Consider the following 22317-nt stretch of genomic DNA (forward strand, 5'->3'; position numbering starts at 1 on the left):
AGAACCAAGGTGCTGTACACACTGGAATAGAACCCAGGTGCTGTACACACTGGAACAGAACCCAGGTGCTGTACACACTGAATAGAACCCAGGTGCTGTACACACTGAATAGAACCCAGGTGCTGTACATACTGAATAGAACCCAGGTGCTGTACACACTGGAACAGAACCCAGGTGCTGTACACACTGAATAGAACCCAGGTGCTGTACACACTGAATAGAACCCAGGTGCTGTACATACTGAATAGAACCCAGGTGCTGTACACACTGAATAGAACCAAGGTGCTGTACACACTGGAATAGAACCCAGGTGCTGTACACACTGAATAGAACCCAGGTGCTGTACACACTGAATAGAACCCAGGTGCTGTACATACTGAATAGAACCCAGGTGCTGTACACACTGAATAGAACCAAGGTGCTGTACACACTGAATAGGATCCAGGTGCTGTACACACTGGAATAGAACCAAGGTGCTGTACACACTGGAATAGAACCCAGGTGCTGTACATACTGAATAGAACCCAGGTGCTGTACACACTGAATAGAACCAAGGTGCTGTACACACTGGAATAGAACCCAGGTGCTGTACACACTGAATAGAACCCAGGTGCTGTACACACTGAATAGAACCAAGGTGCTGTACACACTGAATAGAACCCAGGTGCTGTACACACTGAACAGAACCCAGGTGCTGTACACACTGAACAGAACCCAGGTGCTGTACACACTGAACAGAACCCAGGTGCTGTACACACTGAACAGAACCCCCATGCTAACTCTTTTAATGAGGGTCTGTTTTTACCTGGTTTTAAAACAGGTTTTATTTGATCGGCCTATGCAGACGACGTGCAGACGACGTGCAGACGACATGCAGACGACATGCAGACGACATGCAGACGACATGCAGACGACATGCAGACGACATCATTGTTATAAAGAATCAACAGGATGTTTTGAAGCTAGGGCAGGTCGTGGATACTTTCCAAAAGATCTCCTCTGCAAAGGTCAACTGGGCTAAGAGTGAGGCCCTAGCAGTGGGGAGTGGACTGGTGGCCTCCCTCAACTCCCAGGTGGGTTGACATGGAAGAGGGGTGGCCTAAAGTATCTGGGAGTCCATCTTGGAGATGAGGTCACACTGGGGAAAAAGTGGGAAGGAGTTTTAGAAAAGGTGGAGGGGAAAGTAAACAAGTGGCGCTGGCTGCTTCCCCACATGTCCTACAGAGGCAGGGGGCTGGTCATCAACAACCTGATAGCATCCAGCCTCTGGCATAAGCTCAAGTGTGTGGACCCCCCTGCTGGTCTGAGAGCATCCAGCCTCTGGCATCAGCTCAAGTGTGTGGACCCCCCTGCTGGTCTGATAGCATCCAGCCTCTGGCATAAGCTCAAGTGTGTGGACCCCCCTGCTGGTCTGAGAGCATCCAGCCTCTGGCATAAGCTCAAGTGTGTGGACCCCCCTGCTGGTCTGAGAGCATCCAGCCTCTGGCATAAGCTCAAGTGTGTGGACCCCCTGCTGGTCTTTTAAAAAAGATGCAAACTATTATTTGAAATGTCTTTTGGGATAAGTTGCAGTGGGCTCCTCAGTGCACGCTGTACCTGCCAAAGGAAGAGGGGGGGGGCAAGGGTTGGTGCACCTGGAGAGTCGAGCAGCTGCTTTTAAACTACAGTTTTTACAAAGATACCTGACAGGAAGCGATGATGTGGTCTGGGGGCCGGGAGCCAGCACCATTTTAAGGGGGGTAGCAGGCCTGGGTTTGGATGCTTCATTGTTTTGAACAAACTGTGATTTTGCTCGTGTGTGTGTTTCGCCTCCGTTTTACAAAGGACTCTTTAAAGTATGGACACTTTTTAAATGGGCCAGAGTGGGTCCCGCAGCATCTCTGGTGTGGGGGGCCCGGCTGGACGTCCAGGACGGCAGCAGACCTGCACTCACTGAGAGGCTTCAGTCCGTTGGGGTCGTGAAGCTGAGGAGCATCGGCTGCAGGTCCTGGACTCCACAACACCGAGGCCGTGGCCTCTCTGCTCGGCCTGAAGTCGGCCCGCCACACCAGAACCATCCTGAACGAGTGGGTTCAAAGGCTATCTGATGACGAGATGCTGCGGGAGTATTCCAACAGGAAGGAGACCCCTGACGAAGGGGACCCTTTTCCAGACATTGGGATTCTAGCAGACCAGGATGGACCAGAACCCAGGACTCATGCAGACTTCCAAATGGGAAAGGGTTTTATAGACTCTGCCCTCTGACCCTGAACAAACAGAAACTAAGAGAGAGGAGAGACACGGTGTGGAGGCTCTTCTTCAAAGGACCCTCCCCTGAACAAGAGGTCAGGAGACCTGCAGTGGAGGGTCCTCCACTGAACAAGAGGTCAGGAGACCTGCAGTGGAGGACCCTCCCCTGAACAAGAGGTCAGGAGACCTGCATTGGAGGGTCCTCCACTGAACAAGAGGTCAGGAGACCTGCATTGGAGGACCCTCCACTGAACAAGAGGTCAGGAGACCTGCAGTGGAGGACCCTCTCCTGAACAAGAGGTCAGGAGACCTGCAGTGGAGGACCCTCTCCTGAACAAGAGGTCAGGAGACCTGCAGTGGAGGACCCTCCACTGAACAAGAGGTCAGGGGACCTGCAGTGGAGGACCCTCCACTGAACAAGAGGTCAGGAGACCTGCATTGGAGGACCCTCCACTGAACAAGAGGTCAGGGGACCTGCATTGGAGGACCCTCCCCTGAACAAGAGGTCAGGAGACCTGCAGTGGAGGACCCTCTCCTGAACAAGAGGTCAGGAGACCTGCAGTGGAGGACCCTCCCCTGAACAAGAGGTCAGGGGACCTGCAGTGGAGGACCCTCCCCTGAACAAGAGGTCAGGAGACCTGCAGTGGAGGACCCTCCACTGAACAAGAGGTCAGGGGACCTGCAGTGGAGGACCCTCCCCTGAACAAGAGGTCAGGGGACCTGCAGTGGAGGACCCTCCCCTGAACAAGAGGTCAGGGGACCTGCAGTGGAGGACCCTCCACTGAACAAGAGGTCAGGGGACCTGCAGTGGAGGACCCTCCACTGAACAAGAGGTCAGGGGACCTGCAGTGGAGGGTCCTCCACTCTACAAGAGGTCAGGAGACCTGCAGTGGAGGACCCTCCCCTGAACAAGAGGTCAGGGGACCTGCAGTGGAGGGTCCTCCACTCTACAAGAGGTCAGGAGACCTGCAGTGGAGGACCCTCCCCTGAACAAGAGGTCAGGAGACCTGCAGTGGAGGACCCTTCCCTGAACAAGAGGTCAGGAGACCTGCAGTGGAGGACCCTCCCCTGAACAAGAGGTCAGGAGACCTGCAGTGGAGGACCCTCCCCTGAACAAGAGGTCAGGAGACCTGCAGTGGAGGACCCTCCCCTGAACAAGAGGTCAGGAGACCTGCATTGGAGGACCCTTCCCTGAACAAGAGGTCAGGAGACCTGCATTGGAGGACCCTTCCCTGAACAAGAGGTCAGTAGACCTGCAGTGGAGGACCCTCCCCTGAACAAGAGGTCAGTAGACCTGCAGTGGAGGACCCTCCCCTGAACAAGAGGTCAGGAGACCTGCAGTGGAGGACCCTCCCCTGAACAAGAGGTCAGTAGACCTGCAGTGGAGGACCCTCCCCTGAACAAGAGGTCAGGAGACCTGCAGTGGAGGACCCTCCCCTGAACAAGAGGTCAGTAGACCTGCAGTGGAGGACCCTCCCCGGGGCCCTGGGCGTGAAGGCCTTTGTGTGGAAGATAGACCCCACGTGTCCCCCGAGGGTCCGTCCTGCCCTCACAGAGAGACCATCACTCACTGCTACCTGGACTGTCACAGACTGAAGCCTCTTCTTAATGTTTTCAGACTGTGGGGGGGTTTCTACAGAGACTGCTTTTATTCTTGGTGCTGGCTCCAGGAAGCAGAACGCAGGGGAGTGGGAGCTGATGAGGGGAGTGGGAGCTGATGAGGGGAGGGGGAGCTGATGAGGAGAGGGGGAGCTGATGAGGGGAGTGGGAGCTGATGAGGGGAGTGGGAGCTGATGAGGGGAGTGGGAGCTGATGAGGGGAGTGGGAGCTGATGAGGGGAGTGGGAGCCTATGAGGAGAGGGGGAGCTGATGAGGGGAGTGGGAGCTGATGAGGGGAGTGGATGCTGATGAGGGGAGGGGGAGCTGATGAGGGGAGGGGGAGCTGATGCATTTTATTGTGGGGCTGGAAAAAATATCAATCCATAGAAGCAGGAAAAATAAAGTGAACAGTCGAGCCGGTCAGCGACTCACTCACATGTCTCTGTCTTTGGTAAAGGCAAGAGAGAGTGTAGATTTTAGATAAGGAGAATTCTTCTCTCAATGTATATAAGCAAATAAGATAATTGTTTGTTGAAAATCTAAAAATCTCTATCTATCTATCTCTATCTATCTCTCTCTCTATCTATCCATCTATCTCTATCTCTCTATCTATCTCTCTCTATCTATCTCTCTCTCTATCTATCCATCCATCTCTCTATCTCTCTATCTATCTATCTATAAATAGTGGCTTAGTGAAGGGTCTTATAGGCATTGGAACGGTTTCATTCTGAGTACATGAGTCTTTCCATATGGAGTATATTATATAAGATAAGACAAGGTCTTATATAGAACTGTGAATATCTTGGGTATAATGTGTTATCGTAGAGGCCAGGGGGATTAACCATGTGAAACCACGCTTTAAAAACACACATTAGCCCCTTTGAATGCTAAATATGTGATATAATGTCTCGGGACCTAAAAGTCACAGAATGTTAGGAATGACCCTTTTAATATATGAATATCATTTGTATATTTTTATTAATATAATATTATTTCAGAGGAGCAATTCCCCTCTCCAGCCACTAGAGGGCAAACTTGTGTTAGAAATCCCCCAAAAGGTTTCTCTCCAGATCTCAGAGTGTTTCTTTGAGTTAAAGCCACACAATAAACACAGACACTAAAGTCCACTTTAAAAACAACACATCCTTTTAATGGACATTATATATATATATATATAAATATAGCTTCTCTTAATAACTGGACTTAAACTCCCACTGTACATTTTACATTTCTTTTCAATTTAATATTGAATAATCAATTTCTTGCGCAATAATATCCTGCATTATATTGTTACTGGAGCAAGTATTTCCACATGTCTATATTTATTTTTAAACTTTAAACTTTTTAATGCTATTTTATTTCTATTTCAGAAATATTTTGGACTGTTTATTTCTAGTGTCTTAATTTCTCTTATTGCCTTGTTGTTTATGCTGCTGCAACGCAAACATTTCCCAAATTGGGATCAAAAAAGTATCGATCTCTCTATCTATCTATCGCGAGATTACAGTGAACCTTTCCCACGGGAACAGATGTTTCCCATGAGGAGCTCCGCCCCTCAACACACCATGGAGACACAATGCACACAAGCCCCGCCTCCTTTCGCTCCCCATTGGTTCAAGGAGGAGGCTGTAAACGCTCCTCCTGAGCTCTGATTGGACAGGAGCTTCTGCCATCAGGAAAGAAACACGGAAAAAGATCAAAAAAAGTTCTGGAGCGAGGAGAACCGGATCCTGCTGTCAGAGAGAGGGTTCACCGGAGGAATAAGTACCGACAAGAGTCCGCGAGGAGGGGGAGCAGCGCGAGGACGGGTGTGTGTTCGGTTTCCGAGTAGACACACGGACAGGTGCAGATCAATCCGCCTCGCAAGTTTGGTATTCCTGGTTTTATTTTGAAAGTGGATCGTTCCCCTCCAGCTGCTCCGTGTTTCCTGGAGGATTCTCTGCGGGGAAAGGAGCGAGGTTCCCGGCGTCAGGAGAACCGCCACCCCCCGCTGCGTCACCACTGCAGGTGAAGGGGATGTTCCTCCGCACAGCAGGGGGGCTTCAGCTGCAATATCACCACAGGATCTATTTTCTGTCCCTCTTTCTTATGGATACAACACAACAACAACTCCTGCAAACCTGATGGATTTTCCCATGCGTCACTGCGACTGAAGGACGAGCCCTTTCTCTCTCTCTGCAGACACACACACACACACACACACACACACACACACACACACACACACACACACACACACACACACACACACACACACACACACAGGATACAGTAGACTCTCTCTGCCTTTAAACATTTAAATAGGAGGTAACATGACACGAGAAAGGCTCAGAACAAACCTCTGTTCACCCTCTGTCTGAAACCAGAGCCCACACACACACACACACACACACACACACACAGTGAAGCTCACACACACACATAAACACACACACCATGTCCAAAACACTGAAGAAAAAGAAGCACTGGTCCTCCAAGGTGCAAGAATGCAGCGTCTCGTGGGGGGGTGAGGGAGGGGAGGTGCGCGTGCACGGGGGCGCGGAATTGGGGGAGTTCCCGCACCTCGCGCACACCGTCCCCGAGGAGGAGGGGGCGCTGCTCGTGCACGCGGGCAGGGCTCCGTGCGCGGGGGACGTGCTGCTGGAGGTGAACGGCACCCCGGTGAGCGGACTCACACACCGGGACACTCTGGCCGTGATCCGGCACTTCCGGGACCCCGTCAGACTCAAGACCGTCAGACCAGGTGTGTAAAACACACACACACACACACACACACACACACACACACCCCACACGGACACACACACACACACACACACACACACCTATAGGACAGGTGCGGCTGGTCTCATGAATATGTAATGATGGATCCTGGGTAGAAGGAACAGGTGTGTGTGTGTGTAAGCCACTCCACAGGTGAACAGTGTGTGTTTCAGCATTGACACACCTGTATTATGTTTCTGTACGCCTCCTCCTCTTCCTCCTCTTCCTCCCCGTGGATCTCTATCAGTTCCCACAGAGCTGAAGAAAAACATCCGAGAGGAACCTGCTGTGTGTGTGTGTGTGTGTGTGTGTGTGTGTGTGTGTGTGTGTGTGTGTGTGTGTGTGTGTGTGTGTGTGTGTGTGTGTGTGTGTGTGTGTGTGTGTGTGTGTGTGTGTGTGTGTGTGTGTGTGTGATAGCATAGCATTTGCGCGAAACACTGATCCTGGATGTGTTGTTGTGCAGCTCAGACAGTGTGTGTGTGTGTGGTGAGTGTGAGTCTAATTAAACCAATTAGAGCTGGTCTTCAGCTCAGCAGGGGGCCGATCAGACGTCTGCTCGGCTTGTTTGTTGACGTGAGAAATGAGGAGGATGTGATGAAACTGCTCATGAGACCCCTCAAAGGTCTTTACAGAATACGAGTCATACACACACACACACACACACACACACACACACACACACACACACACACACACCTCAACTTAAAAAAGTAGAAAATAATCATGTAGAAATCTAGATGCACAGGAAGAGGTTTCTCATGCAGTACCCTTGAGAGGAGGAGGCGTGCTGCAGGAAGAGAGTGTGTCGCTCATTGATTAACGCCACACACACACACACACACACACACACACACTCTCAGATGTGTGTGTTTCTGCTGCATGCTACACTTACACACACATCAGGAGAGCAATGCATGATGGGAAAAGGCTTGTGGACACAGGATAAATAATGATGAATATTCTGACGGTGCAGATGCAGCGGAAACCATCTGAACATCATGGAAACATGTCTGTAGGTAGAGGTGAAGAGAGGGCTCTCTCTCTCTCTCTCTCTCAGACCCTCTGAGTCTCTGAGTCTGTGAGTCTCTGACCCTCTGAGTCTCTGACCCTCTGAGTCTGTGAGTCTCTGAGTCTGTGAGTCTCTGACCCTCTGAGTCTGTGAGTCTCTGACCCTCTGAGTCTCTGAGTCTGTGAGTCTCTGAGTCTCTGACCCTCTGAGTCTGTGAGTCTCTGACCCTCTGAGTCTGTGAGTCTCTGACCCTCTGAGTCTGTGAGTCTCTGAGTCTCTGACCCTCTGAGTCTGTGAGTCTCTGAGTCTCTGACCCTGTGAGTCTCTGAGTCTCTGAGTCTGTGACCCTCTGGGTCTCTGAGTCTCTGAGTCTCTGACCCTGTGAGTCTGAGTCTCTGAGTCTCTGACCCTGTGAGTCTCTGAGTCTCTGACCCTTTGAGTCTGAGTCTCTGAGTCTGTGAGTCTCTGAGTCTGTGACCCTCTGAGTCTCTGAGTCTGTGACCCTCTGAGTCTGTGACCCTCTGAGTCTCTGAGTCTGTGACCCTCTGAGTCTGTGAGTCTCTGAGTCTGTGACCCTCTGAGTCTGTGCGTCTCTGACCCTCTGAGTCTCTGACCCTCTGAGTCTCTGACCCTCTGAGTGTCTGAGTCTCTGAGTCTCTGACCCTGTGAGTCTCTGACCCTCTGAGTCTCTGACCCTGTGAGTCTCTGACCCTCTGAGTGTCTGAGTCTCTGAGTCTCTGACCCTGTGAGTCTCTGACCCTCTGAGTCTCTGACCCTCTGAGTCTGTGAGTCTCTGAGTCTGTGACCCTCTGAGTCTGTGAGTCTCTGAGTCTGTGAGTCTCTGAGTCTCTGACCCTCTGAGTCTCTGAGTCTCTGAGTCTGTGACCCTCTGAGTCTGTGAGTCTCTGAGTCTGTGACCCTCTGAGTCTGTGAGTCTCTGAGTCTGTGACCCTCTGAGTCTCTGACCCTCTGAGTCTCTGACCCTCTGAGTCTGTGAGTCTCTGAGTCTCTGACCCTCTGAGTCTCTGAGTCTGTGAGTCTCTGACCCTCTGAGTCTGTGAGTCTCTGAGTCTGTGACCCTCTGAGTCTGTGACCCTCTGAGTCTGTGAGTCTCTGACCCTCTGAGTCTCTGACCCTCTGAGTGTCTGAGTCTCTGACCCTCTGAGTCTCTGACCCTCTGAGTCTGTGAGTCTCTGAGTCTCTGACCCTGTGAGTCTCTGACCCTCTGAGTCTCTGAGTCTGTGAGTCTCTGACCCTCTGAGTCTGTGAGTCTGTGAGTCTCTGACCCTCTGAGTCTGTGAGTCTCTGAGTCTCTGGCCCTCTGAGTCTCTGACCCTCTGAGTCTCTGACCCTGTGAGTCTCTGACCCTCTGAGTCTGTGAGTCTCTGAGTCTCTGACCCTCTGAGTCTCTGACCCTGTGAGTCTCTGAGTCTCTGACCCTGTGAGTCTCTGAGTCTCTGACCCTCTGAGTCTCTGACCCTGTGAGTCTCTGACCCTCTGAGTGTCTGAGTCTCTGACCCTCTGAGTCTCTGACCCTCTGAGTCTCTGACCCTGTGAGTCTCTGACCCTCTGAGTGTCTGAGTCTCTGACCCTCTGAGTCTCTGACCCTCTGAGTCTGTGAGTCTCTGAGTCTGTGAGTCTGTGAGTCTCTGAGTCTCTGACCCTCTGAGTCTGTGAGTCTCTGAGTCTCTGACCCTCTGAGTCTCTGCACACTTATATAAACTACTTCATGAATTAGAGACGACCGACAGTTTGACTGAAAGTATCCCACGGTCAAACATCTCCTGAATAAATCATCTCTCTGCTCCATCAGGGGGGGGTGTGTGTGTGTGTGTGTGTGTGTGTGTGTGTGTGTGTGTGTGTGTGTGTGTGTGTGTGTGTGTGTGTGTGTGTGTGTGTGTGTGTGTGTGTGTGTGTTCCACCTGATGTGACTCCTCCTCCCAACCCCGTCACACTCCTGCAGCTGAATACTAAAACACTTTCCCTGCTGCAAACCTCTGAGGAGCATTTCCTTCTCTTCTTCCTCCTCCTCCTCTCTTCTTCCTCCTCCTCCTCCTCCTCTCTTCTTCCTCCTCCTCCTCCTCTCTTCATGGTGCAGTGTCTCCACGGAGCTGCACTGCGGTAACAAACAGAAACACAGGGATCAGGTTTCTGACACACACACGTTATCTTTCCACCTAAACGTGTTTCTTGCTGCAAAAAGGAGGCGTTTCCACTGGAGTCTGATTTGATCAAGCAGAACAAACATCCAGCGCTCTGTGTTCTGACTCCTCGTCCAATCAGAAGAGACTCTGTGTTCTGACTCCTCCTCCAATCAGAAGAGACTCTGTGTTCTGACTCCTCGTCCAATCAGAAGAGACTCTGTGTTCTGACTCCTCATCCAATCAGGAGAGACTTTTTGTTCTGACTCCTCATCCAATCAGGAGAGACTGTGTTCTGACTCCTCGTCCAATCAGGAGAGACTCAGTGTTCTGACTCCTCGTCCAATCAGGAGAGACTCAGTGTTCTGACTCCTCGTCCAATCAGAAGAGACTCAGTGTTCTGACTCCTCGTCCAATCAGAAGAGACTCAGTGTTCTGACTCCTCGTCCAATCAGGAGAGACTCAGTGTTCTGACTCCTCGTCCAATCAGGAGAGACTCAGTGTTCTGACTCCTCGTCCAATCAGGAGAGACTCAGTGTTCTGACTTCTCGTCCAATCAGGAGAGACTTTTTGTTCTGACTCCTCATCCAATCAGGAGAGACTGTGTTCTGACTCCTCGTCCAATCAGGAGAGACTCAGTGTTCTGACTCCTCGTCCAATCAGGAGAGACTCAGTGTTCTGACTCCTCGTCCAATCAGAAGAGACTCAGTGTTCTGACTCCTCGTCCAATCAGAAGAGACTCAGTGTTCTGACTCCTCGTCCAATCAGGAGAGACTCAGTGTTCTGACTCCTCGTCCAATCAGGAGAGACTCAGTGTTCTGACTTCTCGTCCAATCAGGAGAGACTCAGTGTTCTGACTCCTCGTCCAATCAGAAGAGACTCAGTGTTCTGACTCCTCGTGATGTGTGTTCATGACGTCACCAAGTGCACGGGAACTTTAGTATTGGCCTATTTTTATAATCTAGGAAATAACAGCGGTATAATAATCCTGATTGAAGTCAGCGTGTGTTTCTGTAACGTGGACATGTCCCTCTCTGTCTCTCCGAGTGTCTCCTCAGCATGCAGAGCGTCGTGTGTGTGTGTGTGTCGGTCATTGTAAAATGCGGCCATAACTCCGGCTAGGAAGGTCGCATCAACGTAGGGCTGCTCGATTATGGCAAAAATCATAATCTCGATTATTTGGGTCAATAATTGATATCACGATTATTAAAAACGATTATCCATTTACTTTGAAAACATCAATTTATTGGAGAAAAACCTTTTGAACAGTGTTTTTAACAGTTGTTACCCTGAACTTTCAGTATCAACTGAAAACCAACGAAAAGTTGAAGAAAAAAAGCCCTACATCAACGTGCTCCCGTCTCTAGCCCCCCCGCAGCCCGAGCTACGAGTGAAAGAACTAAACGTACATGAAACTTCCGTTGCTTTAAAGCCAAGCTTCAGTTTAAGATTCACCTGTGATAGAAACATGTGATGGAGCATCACTAACCTGACTCAGACGGTTCACCAAACCATCTAGAGCTCCATTGGAAGACCTTTGGAAAGGGCGGGCACTTTCAAAAACACTTGGCAGGTGATTGGATCAATCTGTCTATCACCTTCTATCATGGGCCACTTCTGATTGGGTAACAATGGCTGCTACATGTAGCACAGCACTTCTGATTGGGTAACAATGGCTGCTACATGTGGAGCACAGCACTTCTGATTGGGTAACAATGGCTGCTACATGTGGAGCACAGCACTTCTGATTGGGTAACAATGGCTGCTACATGTGGAGCACAGCACTTCTGATTGGGTAACAATGGCTGCTACATGTGGAGCACAGCACTTCTGATTGGTGTGGATGACTATGAAAATGTAATAACATTTTTTTAATAACATTTTTTTTTTAAACAAAAAGGTTTAACATTTTTTCAGGCTTTGCGATTTGATAATCGAATCATTTAAATCGCGATGAATCTATTGAAAGTCGATTAATCGTGTGTGTGTGTGTGTGCAGTCTGCTCATGCAGCTCTCACGGTGTGTCAGATATCAGGGATCTGCACCTGTGTGTTTCACTGATGGAGGGAGGTCTATCTCAATGTGACCTGTGTGTGTAGATCAATACTCTGTGATCACATGTGATACACCTTCCTGTGAATACGTTATAGGTTTGTAAACTCAGAGAAATATTGGGTTTATACATCTGTGAACATGACTAAGTATTTTACAGATAAACTAAAGGCATCTTTTATAATTTACAACTTTTGATGAGCCATTTTTGGTGTGTGTGTGTGTGTGTGTGTGTGTGTGGGGCTTCAGACGTGAGGAAACAAAGTGACTCGACCACATGTTGCCTGTGTGAGTCTGAGCTCTGCTGGGTTCATTTATTCTGTTGTCAGTGCTTTGTTGATCTGTTGTCAGTGCTTTGTTGATCTGTTGTCGTTGCTTTGTTGATCTGTTGTCGTTGCTTTGTTAATCTGTTGTCGGTGCTTTGTTGATCTGTTGTCGTTGCTTTGTTGATCTGTTGTCGTTGCTTTGTTGATCTGTTGTTGGTGCTTTGTTGATCTGTTGTCAGTGCTTTGTTGATCTGTTGTTGGTGCTTTGTTGATCTGTTGTCAGTGCTTTGTTGATCTGTTGTCGTTGCTTTGTTGATCTGTTGTCGTTGCTTTGTTGATCTGTTGTTGGTGCTTTGTTGATCTGTTGTTGCTTTGTTGATCTGTTGTTGGTGCTTTGTTGATCTGTTGTCGGTGATTTGTTGATCTGTTGTTGGTGCTTTGTTGATCTGTTGTCAGTGCTTTGTTGATCTGTTGTCGGTGCTTTGTTGATCTGTTGTCGGTGCTTTGTTGATCTGTTGTCGTTGCTTTGTTGATCTGTTGTTGGTGCTTTGTTGATCTGTTGTCGGTGCTTTGTTGATCTGTTGTCGGTGCTTTGTTGATCTGTTGTCGGTGCTTTGTTGATCTGTTGTCAGTGCTTTGTTGATCTGTTGTTGGCGATATGTAAATCCCAGTTTCCCAACTCTTATTTCCTCTGACCCTGATGCATCCTGGGAGTTCAGCCCAGGGCAGAATATATGTCCACTTCCTGTGATGCCCCTCTTGGTCTCATCACTGAACACACTCAGCTTTCTGGGGGGGTGGTGTGTGTGTGTGTGTGTGTGTGTGTGTGTGTGTGTGTGTGTGTGTGTGTGTGTGTGTGTGTGTGTGTGTGTGTGTGTGTGTGTGTGTGTGTGTGTGTGTGTGTGTGTGTGTGTGTGTGTGTGTGTGTGTGGAGAACCCGCTGGAACCACGGTTCAATCAGAGCTTTGCTTGTTCATTGACTTCTTTACACGTTGCCTCCTAACCGGTTCAGCGTCACCTGATCCCCTCCCCCCCCCCCCGTGTGCAGGATGTTCTCCGGCAGGTATTTCTGGATGATGAGAGGAATGCAGTTGGTTTGGTTAGCGTCAGGTGCTGCTTGCTGTTCTCTTTGTTTCACTGAAGCCTTTCCTGCAAACGAAGAGACGCTTCTGTCCTAACTCCTCATAACACTAACTTAGACTTAGCTTAAAGGCATGGTATTGAGTTTTGAATTTGTAAAACATGATTTAAAAAGTAGAAAGTGTAATTGAGAAAGCTGTCGAGTTGGTATCAGAGGAGGAATTATAATCTGATTTAGTTTTTCTAAGGTATCAAAAGATGCTTTTTCACTGGTTCCAGTTTCCTGAATCTATCCGGTGTGTGTGTGTCTTCAGTTTAGTCTCCATCTCCCATATCTCTCAGACTGTCCTCTAAACTGGTTTCTGTGTGTTGTGTGAGACGTCCTGATAAGATCTGTGTGTTGCTCTGAGAGAGGAATGCAGTCAGTCAGGAGAGACTGAGAGAGATAGATGATACATTATGATGTGATATGCCGCGGACTGTACTTAATGTTACTCTGATCCGGTTACTTATGTTGTGGCAGATATTTAAGTAAGCTTTCTTAACGCTAATGTTCTAATAGTCAGATTGCTCTGAAGATGGGAGGTGATATTCTATTCATGTTCACGTTCACACAGTCGCTGATTTCTGCCGGCCGTCTTTTCTGCAACGGCAGCTTTTCTGTATTTCCTTTCTCCTGTAATATGACTTGATCGCTTTAAACTCTGCACACTGAGCTCTGATTGGTCAGCAGGCAGTGCTTTCACTGAGTTGAGCTCTTAGCCTGCAACCTAACCTGCTCCGGGGCAGGTTAGCCACTCAGCATCGGTTACCATGGAGATCTAGCCCGCTAAAAAGAGAACCAGCTTCGTAGGACCGGAAACCCAGAGTCTCCCTGAAGTTAGCCGCTAAGAGAACATCCTGCTTCGTAGTATACCCCCCCACGCCTCTGGGGACATTCTGCTTTCAACCCACTGATCTGCTGCTACATGGTGAAGCATCAGATCTCAGTCAGAGCTAAACACGGAGACGTTCCTCAGTCTCACAGAAACACTTGTGTTATAATGTTATTTCATCTTTCTCTTGAATATCATTTACCTTTATGTTTCTTTATCTGCTTATTTGTTTGTTTATGTATTTGTTGTTTTATGTTTTTGTTTTGTTTCTCTGGCGTCTGCTCTCCGGGAAGCTCCGTGTTTTTAGTACACTTACAAACACAGAGGTTTATTATTATAATTACTTTTCTCATTGTATTGTTTATTTTATTGGAGTTCAGTCGTCCAACATTTGAGATGAAAGAGTCAGCAGCAGTGTGCCGTCAGAAAATCAAATCAAACAATGCTTCAAAAAATATCTGTCAGTTTGTTTATTGCGTTTATTATAACAGTAATTGTATTTACGTTGCAATCTGATGCATCTGGTGCTTTCCAGGTAGAAGACTAACAGCTATTATGAATCCTCTTATAAGGATCTTATATCAGCAACAAGAGAACACACGAGAGCAGGCTGAGTCAAATGTCCGAGCCCCAGCTGACACGTTAGCATGTCCCGTTCAAATGCTAACAGGCCGGATCGCTCAGAATATTCTCTGCATCGTAAGGTGCTCTGAAAGGTGCCACACAACAACATGTATTATTATTATTAAAAAGGGTCAGGGTTATTAGCCTACTTTATTAAATAATACATTTCATTTGGGGGGCGCCTTTCAAAGCACCCAAGGACAGCTTACAGGGCACAGGGTAATATAGGGAACAGTGGATTGAATGAAATATCAGCCGGGGTAAAACAAGACGAACAACAGGAAATGGACTACGGGAGGACACGGGAGGACACGGGAGGACACGGGAGGACAGTTTCTAAAGACAATGCCAGTCTGAACAGGTGGGTTTTGATGTTGTTATGGAGTGAGACGTGTAGTGGCAGGAAGTGGACTGAAGGAAAACAAGCACCTGCAGAAATGTAACTTTTTCAAGATCTAAAAACACGGTGTGTGTGTGTGTGTGTGTGTGTGTGTGTGTGTGTGTGTGTGTGAGACTAACTAGCTGCTCCTGTTTGTTGGTTTCGGGGGAGTTTCTGCAGCAGCATTGTGTTTCATGGAGCCAGTTATTCCAGACTGAAGAATGATGATGTCTGTGACACACACACACACACACACACACACACACACACACACACACACACACACACACACACACACACACACACACACACACACACACACACACACACACACACACACACACACACACACACACAGACACACAGACAGACAGACACTCTCCTGAAAGCAGGTGATTTTTTGTTCACGATGACCTATCTGCAGAATCACCCGTAAACAAAACTGTGTGTGTGTGTGTGTGTGTGTGTGTGTGTGTGTGTGTGTGTGTGTGTGTGTGTGTGTGTGTGTGTGTGTGTGTGTGTGTGTGTGTGTGTGTGTGTGTGTGTGTTGCTGATTGTCATTAATATCAAAAGAATCCTGTGATGCTCGCGGCTCTAAAGCAGTCGGCGTGTCCGTCTGTATCGGGTCATTAAACTGCAGGGAGGTGGACTCTGAACCTCTCTCTCTCTCTCTCTCTCTCTCTCTCTCTCTCTCTCACACAGAGATACACTCATCCGCATGACGTTGACTGTACTGTAATTTCTCTCATCCCAATCATTGGAAATCAGGTGGAATTTGAAGTCAGGTCTAAAGTGTGTATTCATTGTGTTTATGCGGGACATTTCGTCATTAATAAAATAACTCTACAAAAAATGGTTAATAATATTTTCATAAAATAAATATATTTATTGAAGTTACATTTTCTAATAAATATAAATATGTAACGTGTGTTTCAGTAGTGTGTGTGTTTCAGTAGTGTGTGTGTTTCAGTAGTGTGTGTGACGTGTTTTTCAGTAGTGTGTGTGTGTAACGCGTGTTTCAGTAGTGTGTGTGTAACGTGTGTTTCAGTAGTGTGTGTAACGTGTTTTTCAGTAGTGTGTGTGTGTAACGCGTGTTTCAGTAGTGTGTGTGTAACGTGTGTTTCAGTAGTGTGTGTAACGTGTGTTTCAGTAGTGTGTGTTTTTCAGTAGTGTGTGTGTGTAACGTGTGTTTCAGTAGTGTGTGTGTGTAACGTGTGTTTCAGTAGTGTGTGTGTAACGCGTGTTTCAGTAGTGTGTGTGTGTAACGTGTGTTTCAGTAGTGTGTGTTTTTCAGTAGTGTGTGTGTGTAACGCGTGTTTCAGTAGTGTGTGTGTAACGCGTGTTTCAGTAGTGTGTGTAACGTGTGTTTCAGTAGTGTGTGTGTGTAACGTGTGTTTCAGTAGTGTGTGTAACGTGTGTTTCAGTAGTGTGTGTGTAACGTGTGTTTCAGTAGTGTGTGTGTCTGTAACGCGTGTTTCAGTAGTGTGTGTGTGTAACGTGTGTTTCAGTAGTGTGTGTAACGTGTGTTTCAGTAGTGTGTGTGTGTAACGTGTGTTTCAGTAGTGTGTGTGTGTAACGTGTGTTTCAGTAGTGTATGTAACGTGTGTTTCAGTAGTGTGTGTGTGTGTGTGTGTAACGTGTGTTTCAGTAGTGTGTGTGTGTAACGTGTGTTTCAGTAGTGTGTGTGTGTAACGTGTGTTTCAGTAGTGTGTGTGTGTGTAACGTGTGTTTCAGTAGTGTGTGTGTGTAACGTGTGTTTCAGTAGTGTATGTAACGTGTGTTTCAGTAGTGTGTGTGTGTAACGTGTGTTTCAGTAGTGTGTGTGTGTGTAATGTGTGTTTCAGTAGTGTGTGTGTGTGTAACGTGTGTTTCAGTAGTGTGTGTGTGTGTAATGTGTGTTTCAGTAGTGTGTGTGTGTAACGTGTGTTTCAGTAGTGTGTGTGTGTGTAACGCGTGTTTCAGTAGTGTGTGTGTGTGTGTGTAACGTGTGTTTCAGTAGTGTGTGTGTGTGTAACGTGTGTTTCAGTAGTGTGTGTGTGTAACGTGTGTTTCAGTAGTGTGTGTAACGTGTGTTTCAGTAGTGTATGTAACGTGTGTTTCAGTAGTGTGTGTGTGTGTAACGTGTGTTTCAGTAGTGTGTGTGTGTAACGTGTGTTTCAGTAGTGTGTGTAACGTGTGTTTCAGTAGTGTGTGTGTGTAACGTGTGTTTCAGTAGTGTGTGTGTGTGTAACGTGTGTTTCAGTAGTGTGTGTGTGTGTAACGTGTGTTTCAGTAGTGTGTGTGTGTAACGTGTGTTTCAGTAGTGTGTGTGTGTGTAACGTGTGTTTCAGTAGTGTATGTAACGTGTGTTTCAGTAGTGTGTGTGTGTAACGTGTGTTTCAGTAGTGTGTGTGTGTGTAACGCGTGTTTCAGTAGTGTGTGTGTGTGTAACGCGTGTTTCAGTAGTGTGTGTGTGTGTAACGCGTGTTTCAGTAGTGTGTGTAACGTGTGTTTCAGTAGTGTGTGTGTGTAACGTGTGTTTCAGTAGTGTGTGTGTGTAACGTGTGTTTCAGTAGTGTGTGTGTGTGTAACGCGTGTTTCAGTAGTGTGTGTGTGTGTAACGTGTGTTTCAGTAGTGTGTGTAACGTGTGTTTCAGTAGTGTGTGTGTGTGTGTGTTTCAGTAGTGTATGTAACGTGTGTTTCAGTAGTGTGTGTGTGTGTGTGTAACGTGTGTTTCAGTAGTGTGTGTGTGTAACGTGTGTTTCAGTAGTGTGTGTGTGTAACGTGTGTTTCAGTAGTGTATGTAACGTGTGTTTCAGTAGTGTGTGTGTGTGTGTGTAACGTGTGTTTCAGTAGTGTGTGTGTAACGTGTGTTTCAGTAGTGTGTGTGTGTAACGTGTGTTTCAGTAGTGTGTGTGTGTGTGTAACGTGTGTTTCAGTAGTGTGTGTGTGTAACGTGTGTTTCAGTAGTGTGTGTGTGTAACGTGTGTTTCAGTAGTGTGTGTGTGTAACGTGTGTTTCAGTAGTGTGTGTGTGTAACGTGTGTTTCAGTAGTGTATGTAACGTGTGTTTCAGTAGTGTGTGTGTGTGTAACGTGTGTTTCAGTAGTGTGTGTGTGTAACGTGTGTTTCAGTAGTGTGTGTGTGTGTAACGTGTGTTTCAGTAGTGTGTGTATGTGTAACGTGTGTTTCAGTAGTGTATGTAACGTGTGTTTCAGTAGTGTGTGTGTGTAACGTGTGTTTCAGTAGTGTGTGTGTGTAACGTGTGTTTCAGTAGTGTGTGTGTGTGTAACGCGTGTTTCAGTAGTGTGTGTGTGTAACGTGTGTTTCAGTAGTGTGTGTAACGTGTGTTTCAGTAGTGTGTGTGTGTAACGTGTGTTTCAGTAGTGTGTGTGTGTAACGTGTGTTTCAGTAGTGTGTGTGTGTGTAACGCGTGTTTCAGTAGTGTGTGTGTGTGTAACGTGTGTTTCAGTAGTGTGTGTGTGTGTAACGTGTGTTTCAGTAGTGTGTGTAACGTGTGTTTCAGTAGTGTGTGTGTAACGTGTGTTTCAGTAGTGTATGTAACGTGTGTTTCAGTAGTGTGTGTGTGTGTGTGTAACGTGTGTTTCAGTAGTGTGTGTGTGTAACGTGTGTTTCAGTAGTGTGTGTGTGTAACGTGTGTTTCAGTAGTGTATGTAACGTGTGTTTCAGTAGTGTGTGTGTAACGTGTGTTTCAGTAGTGTATGTAACGTGTGTTTCAGTAGTGTGTGTGTGTGTGTGTAACGTGTGTTTCAGTAGTGTGTGTGTGTAACGTGTGTTTCAGTAGTGTGTGTGTGTGTAACGTGTGTTTCAGTAGTGTGTGTGTGTGTGTAACGTGTGTTTCAGTAGTGTGTGTGTGTAACGTGTGTTTCAGTAGTGTGTGTGTGTAACGTGTGTTTCAGTAGTGTGTGTGTGTGTAACGTGTGTTTCAGTAGTGTGTGTGTGTGTAACGTGTGTTTCAGTAGTGTGTGTGTGTAACGTGTGTTTCAGTAGTGTGTGTATGTAACGTGTGTTTCAGTAGTGTGTGTGTGTTTCAGTAGTGTGTGTAACGTGTGTTTCAGTAGTGTGTGTGTGTAACGTGTGTTTCAGTAGTGTGTGTGTGTGTAACGCGTGTTTCAGTAGTGTGTGTGTGTGTAACGTGTGTTTCAGTAGTGTGTGTAACGTGTGTTTCAGTAGTGTGTGTGTGTAACGTGTGTTTCAGTAGTGTATGTAACGTGTGTTTCAGTAGTGTGTGTTTCAGTAGTGTGTGTGTGTGTAACGTGTGTTTCAGTAGTGTGTGTGTGTAACGTGTGTTTCAGTAGTGTGTGTGTGTAACGTGTGTTTCAGTAGTGTGTGTGTGTGTAACGTGTGTTTCAGTAGTGTGTGTGTGTAACGTGTGTTTCAGTAGTGTGTGTGTTTCAGTAGTGTGTGTGTGTAACGTGTGTTTCAGTAGTGTGTGTGTGTGTAACGTGTGTTTCAGTAGTGTGTGTAACGTGTGTTTCAGTAGTGTGTGTAACGTGTGTTTCAGTAGTGTGTGTAACGTGTGTTTCAGTAGTGTGTGTGTGTAACGTGTGTTTCAGTAGTGTGTGTGTGTAACGTGTGTTTCAGTAGTGTGTGTGTGTAACGTGTGTTTCAGTAGTGTGTGTAACGTGTGTTTCAGTAGTGTGTGTGTTTCAGTAGTGTGTGTAACGTGTGTTTCAGTAGTGTGTGTAACGTGTGTTTCAGTAGTGCGTGTGTTTCAGTAGTGTGTGTGTGTGTGTGTGTAACGTGTGTTTCAGTAGTGTGTGTGTGTAACGTGTGTTTCAGTAGTGTGTGTAACGTGTGTTTCAGTAGTGTGTGTGTAACGCGTGTTTCAGTAGTGTGTGTGTAACGTGTGTTTCAGTAGTGCGTGTGTTTCAGTAGTGTGTGTGTGTGTGTGTAACGTGTGTTTCAGTAGTGTGTGTGTAACGTGTGTTTCAGTAGTGTGTGTGTGTGTAACGTGTGTTTCAGTAGTGTGTGTGTGTGTGTAACGCGTGTTTCAGTAGTGTGTGTGTGTGTGTGTGTGTAACGTGTGTTTCAGTAGTGTGTGTGTGTAACGTGTGTTTCAGTAGTGTGTGTGTGACGTGTGTTTCAGTAGTGTGTGTGACGTGTGTTTCAGTAGTGTGTGTGTGTGTAACGTGTGTTTCAGTAGTGTGTGTGACGTGTGTTTCAGTAGTGTGTGTGACGTGTGTTTCAGTAGTGTGTGTGTGTGTGTAACGTGTGTTTCAGTAGTGTGTGTGTGTGTGTAACGTGTGTTTCAGTAATGTGTGTGTGTGTGTAACGTGTGTTTCAGTAGTGTGTGTGACGTGTGTTTAAGTAGTGTGTGTGTTTCAGTAGTGTGTGTGTTTCAGTAGTGTGTGTGTGTGTAACGTGTGTTTCAGTAGTGTGTGTGTGTAACGTGTGTTTCAGTAGTGTGTGTAACGTGTGTTTCAGTAGTGTGTGTGTGTTTCAGTAGTGTGTGTGTGTGTAACGTGTGTTTCAGTAGTGTGTGTAACGTGTGTTTCAGTAGTGTGTGTGTGTTTCAGTAGTGTGTGTGCGTGTAACGTGTGTTTCAGTAGTGTGTGTGTAACGTGTGTTTCAGTAGTGTGTGTGTTTCAGTAGTGTGTGTGTGTGTGTAACGTGTGTTTCAGTAGTGTGTGTAACATGTGTTTCAGTAGTGTGTGTGTGTTTCAGTAGTGTGTGTGTTTCAGTAGTGTGTGTGCGTGTAACGTGTGTTTCAGTAGTGTGTGTGTGTTTCAGTAGTGTGTGTAACATGTGTTTCAGTAGTGTGTGTGTGTTTCAGTAGTGCGTGTAACGTGTGTTTCAGTAGTGTGTGTGTTTCAGTAGTGTGTGTGTTTCAGTAGTGTGTGTAACATGTGTTTCAGTAGTGTGTGTGTGTTTCAGTAGTGCGTGTAACGTGTGTTTCAGTAGTGTGTGTGTTTCAGTAGTGTGTGTGTTTCAGTAGTGTGTGTGCGTGTAACGTGTGTTTCAGTAGTGTGTGTGTTTCAGTAGTGTGTGTGACGTGTGTTTCAGTAGTGTGTGTGACGTGTGTTTCAGTAGTGTGTGTGACGTGTGTTTCAGTAGTGTGTGTGTGTGTGTAACGTGTGTTTCAGTAGTGTGTGTGTGTTTCAGTAGTGTGTGTGCGTGTAACGTGTGTTTCAGTAGTGTGTGTAACGTGTGTTTCAGTAGTGTGTGTGTGTAACGTGTGTTTCAGTAGTGTGTGTGCGTGTAACGTGTGTTTCAGTAGTGTGTGTGTAACGTGTGTTTCAGTAGTGTGTGTGTGTTTCAGTAGTGTGTGTAACATGTGTTTCAGTAGTGTGTGTGTGTTTCAGTAGTGTGTGTGCGTGTAACGTGTGTTTCAGTAGTGTGTGTGTTTCAGTAGTGTGTGTAACGTGTGTTTCAGTAGTGTGTGTGCGTGTAACGTGTGTTTCAGTAGTGTGTGTGTAACGTGTGTTTCAGTAGTGTGTGTGTGTTTCAGTAGTGTGTGTAACATGTGTTTCAGTAGTGTGTGTGTGTTTCAGTAGTGTGTGTGCGTGTAACGTGTGTTTCAGTAGTGTGTGTGTAACGTGTGTTTCAGTAGTGTGTGTGTGTTTCAGTAGTGTGTGTAACATGTGTTTCAGTAGTGTGTGTGTGTTTCAGTAGTGTGTGTGCGTGTAACGTGTGTTTCAGTAGTGTGTGTGTTTCAGTAGTGCGTGTAACGTGTGTTTCAGTAGTGTGTGTGTGTTTCAGTAGTGTGTGTAACATGTGTTTCAGTAGTGTGTGTGTGTTTCAGTAGTGTGTGTGCGTGTAACGTGTGTTTCAGTAGTGTGTGTGTAACGTGTGTTTCAGTAGTGTGTTTGTGTTTCAGTAGTGTGTGTAACATGTGTTTCAGTAGTGTGTGTGTGTTTCAGTAGTGTGTGTGCGTGTAACGTGTGTTTCAGTAGTGTGTGTGTTTCAGTAGTGTGTGTAACATGTGTTTCAGTAGTGTGTGTGTTTCAGTAGTGTGTGTGCGTGTAACGTGTGTTTCAGTAGTGTGTGTGTTTCAGTAGTGCGTGTAACATGTGTTTCAGTAGTGTGTGTGTGTTTCAGTAGTGTGTGTGCGTGTAACGTGTGTTTCAGTAGTGTGTGTGTTTCAGTAGTGTGTGTGACGTGTGTTTCAGTAGTGTGTGTGTGTGTGTAACGTGTGTTTCAGTAGTGTGTGTGTGTGTGTGTAACGTGTGTTTCAGTAGTGTGTGTGTGTGTGTAACGTGTGTTTCAGTAGAGTGTGTGTGTGTAACGTGTGTTTCAGTAGTGTGTTTCAGTAGTGTGTGTGTTTCAGTAGTGTGTGTGTGTGTAACGTGTGTTTCA

At 46.9% G+C, this 22317-nt stretch overlaps 1 protein-coding gene across 1 annotated transcript in view; it reads left to right on the top strand.

Moving 5' to 3' along the window:
• The first annotated feature begins 5142 nt into the window (after positions 1-5142).
• The window catches only part of LOC307037638 (membrane-associated guanylate kinase, WW and PDZ domain-containing protein 3-like), an 89676-nt gene continuing 72501 nt past the window's right edge, over positions 5143-22317 (top strand). The window contains 1 exon segment of the mRNA XM_079678686.1: positions 5143-6571. Within this exon segment, the coding sequence (XP_079534812.1) occupies positions 6265-6571 (307 nt within the window). The 5' untranslated portion in view covers positions 5143-6264.

The sequence above is a fragment of the Notothenia rossii genome, assembly GCF_949606895.1.
Source record: "Notothenia rossii genome assembly, chromosome: 4".
Lineage (NCBI taxonomy): Eukaryota > Metazoa > Chordata > Actinopteri > Perciformes > Nototheniidae > Notothenia > Notothenia rossii.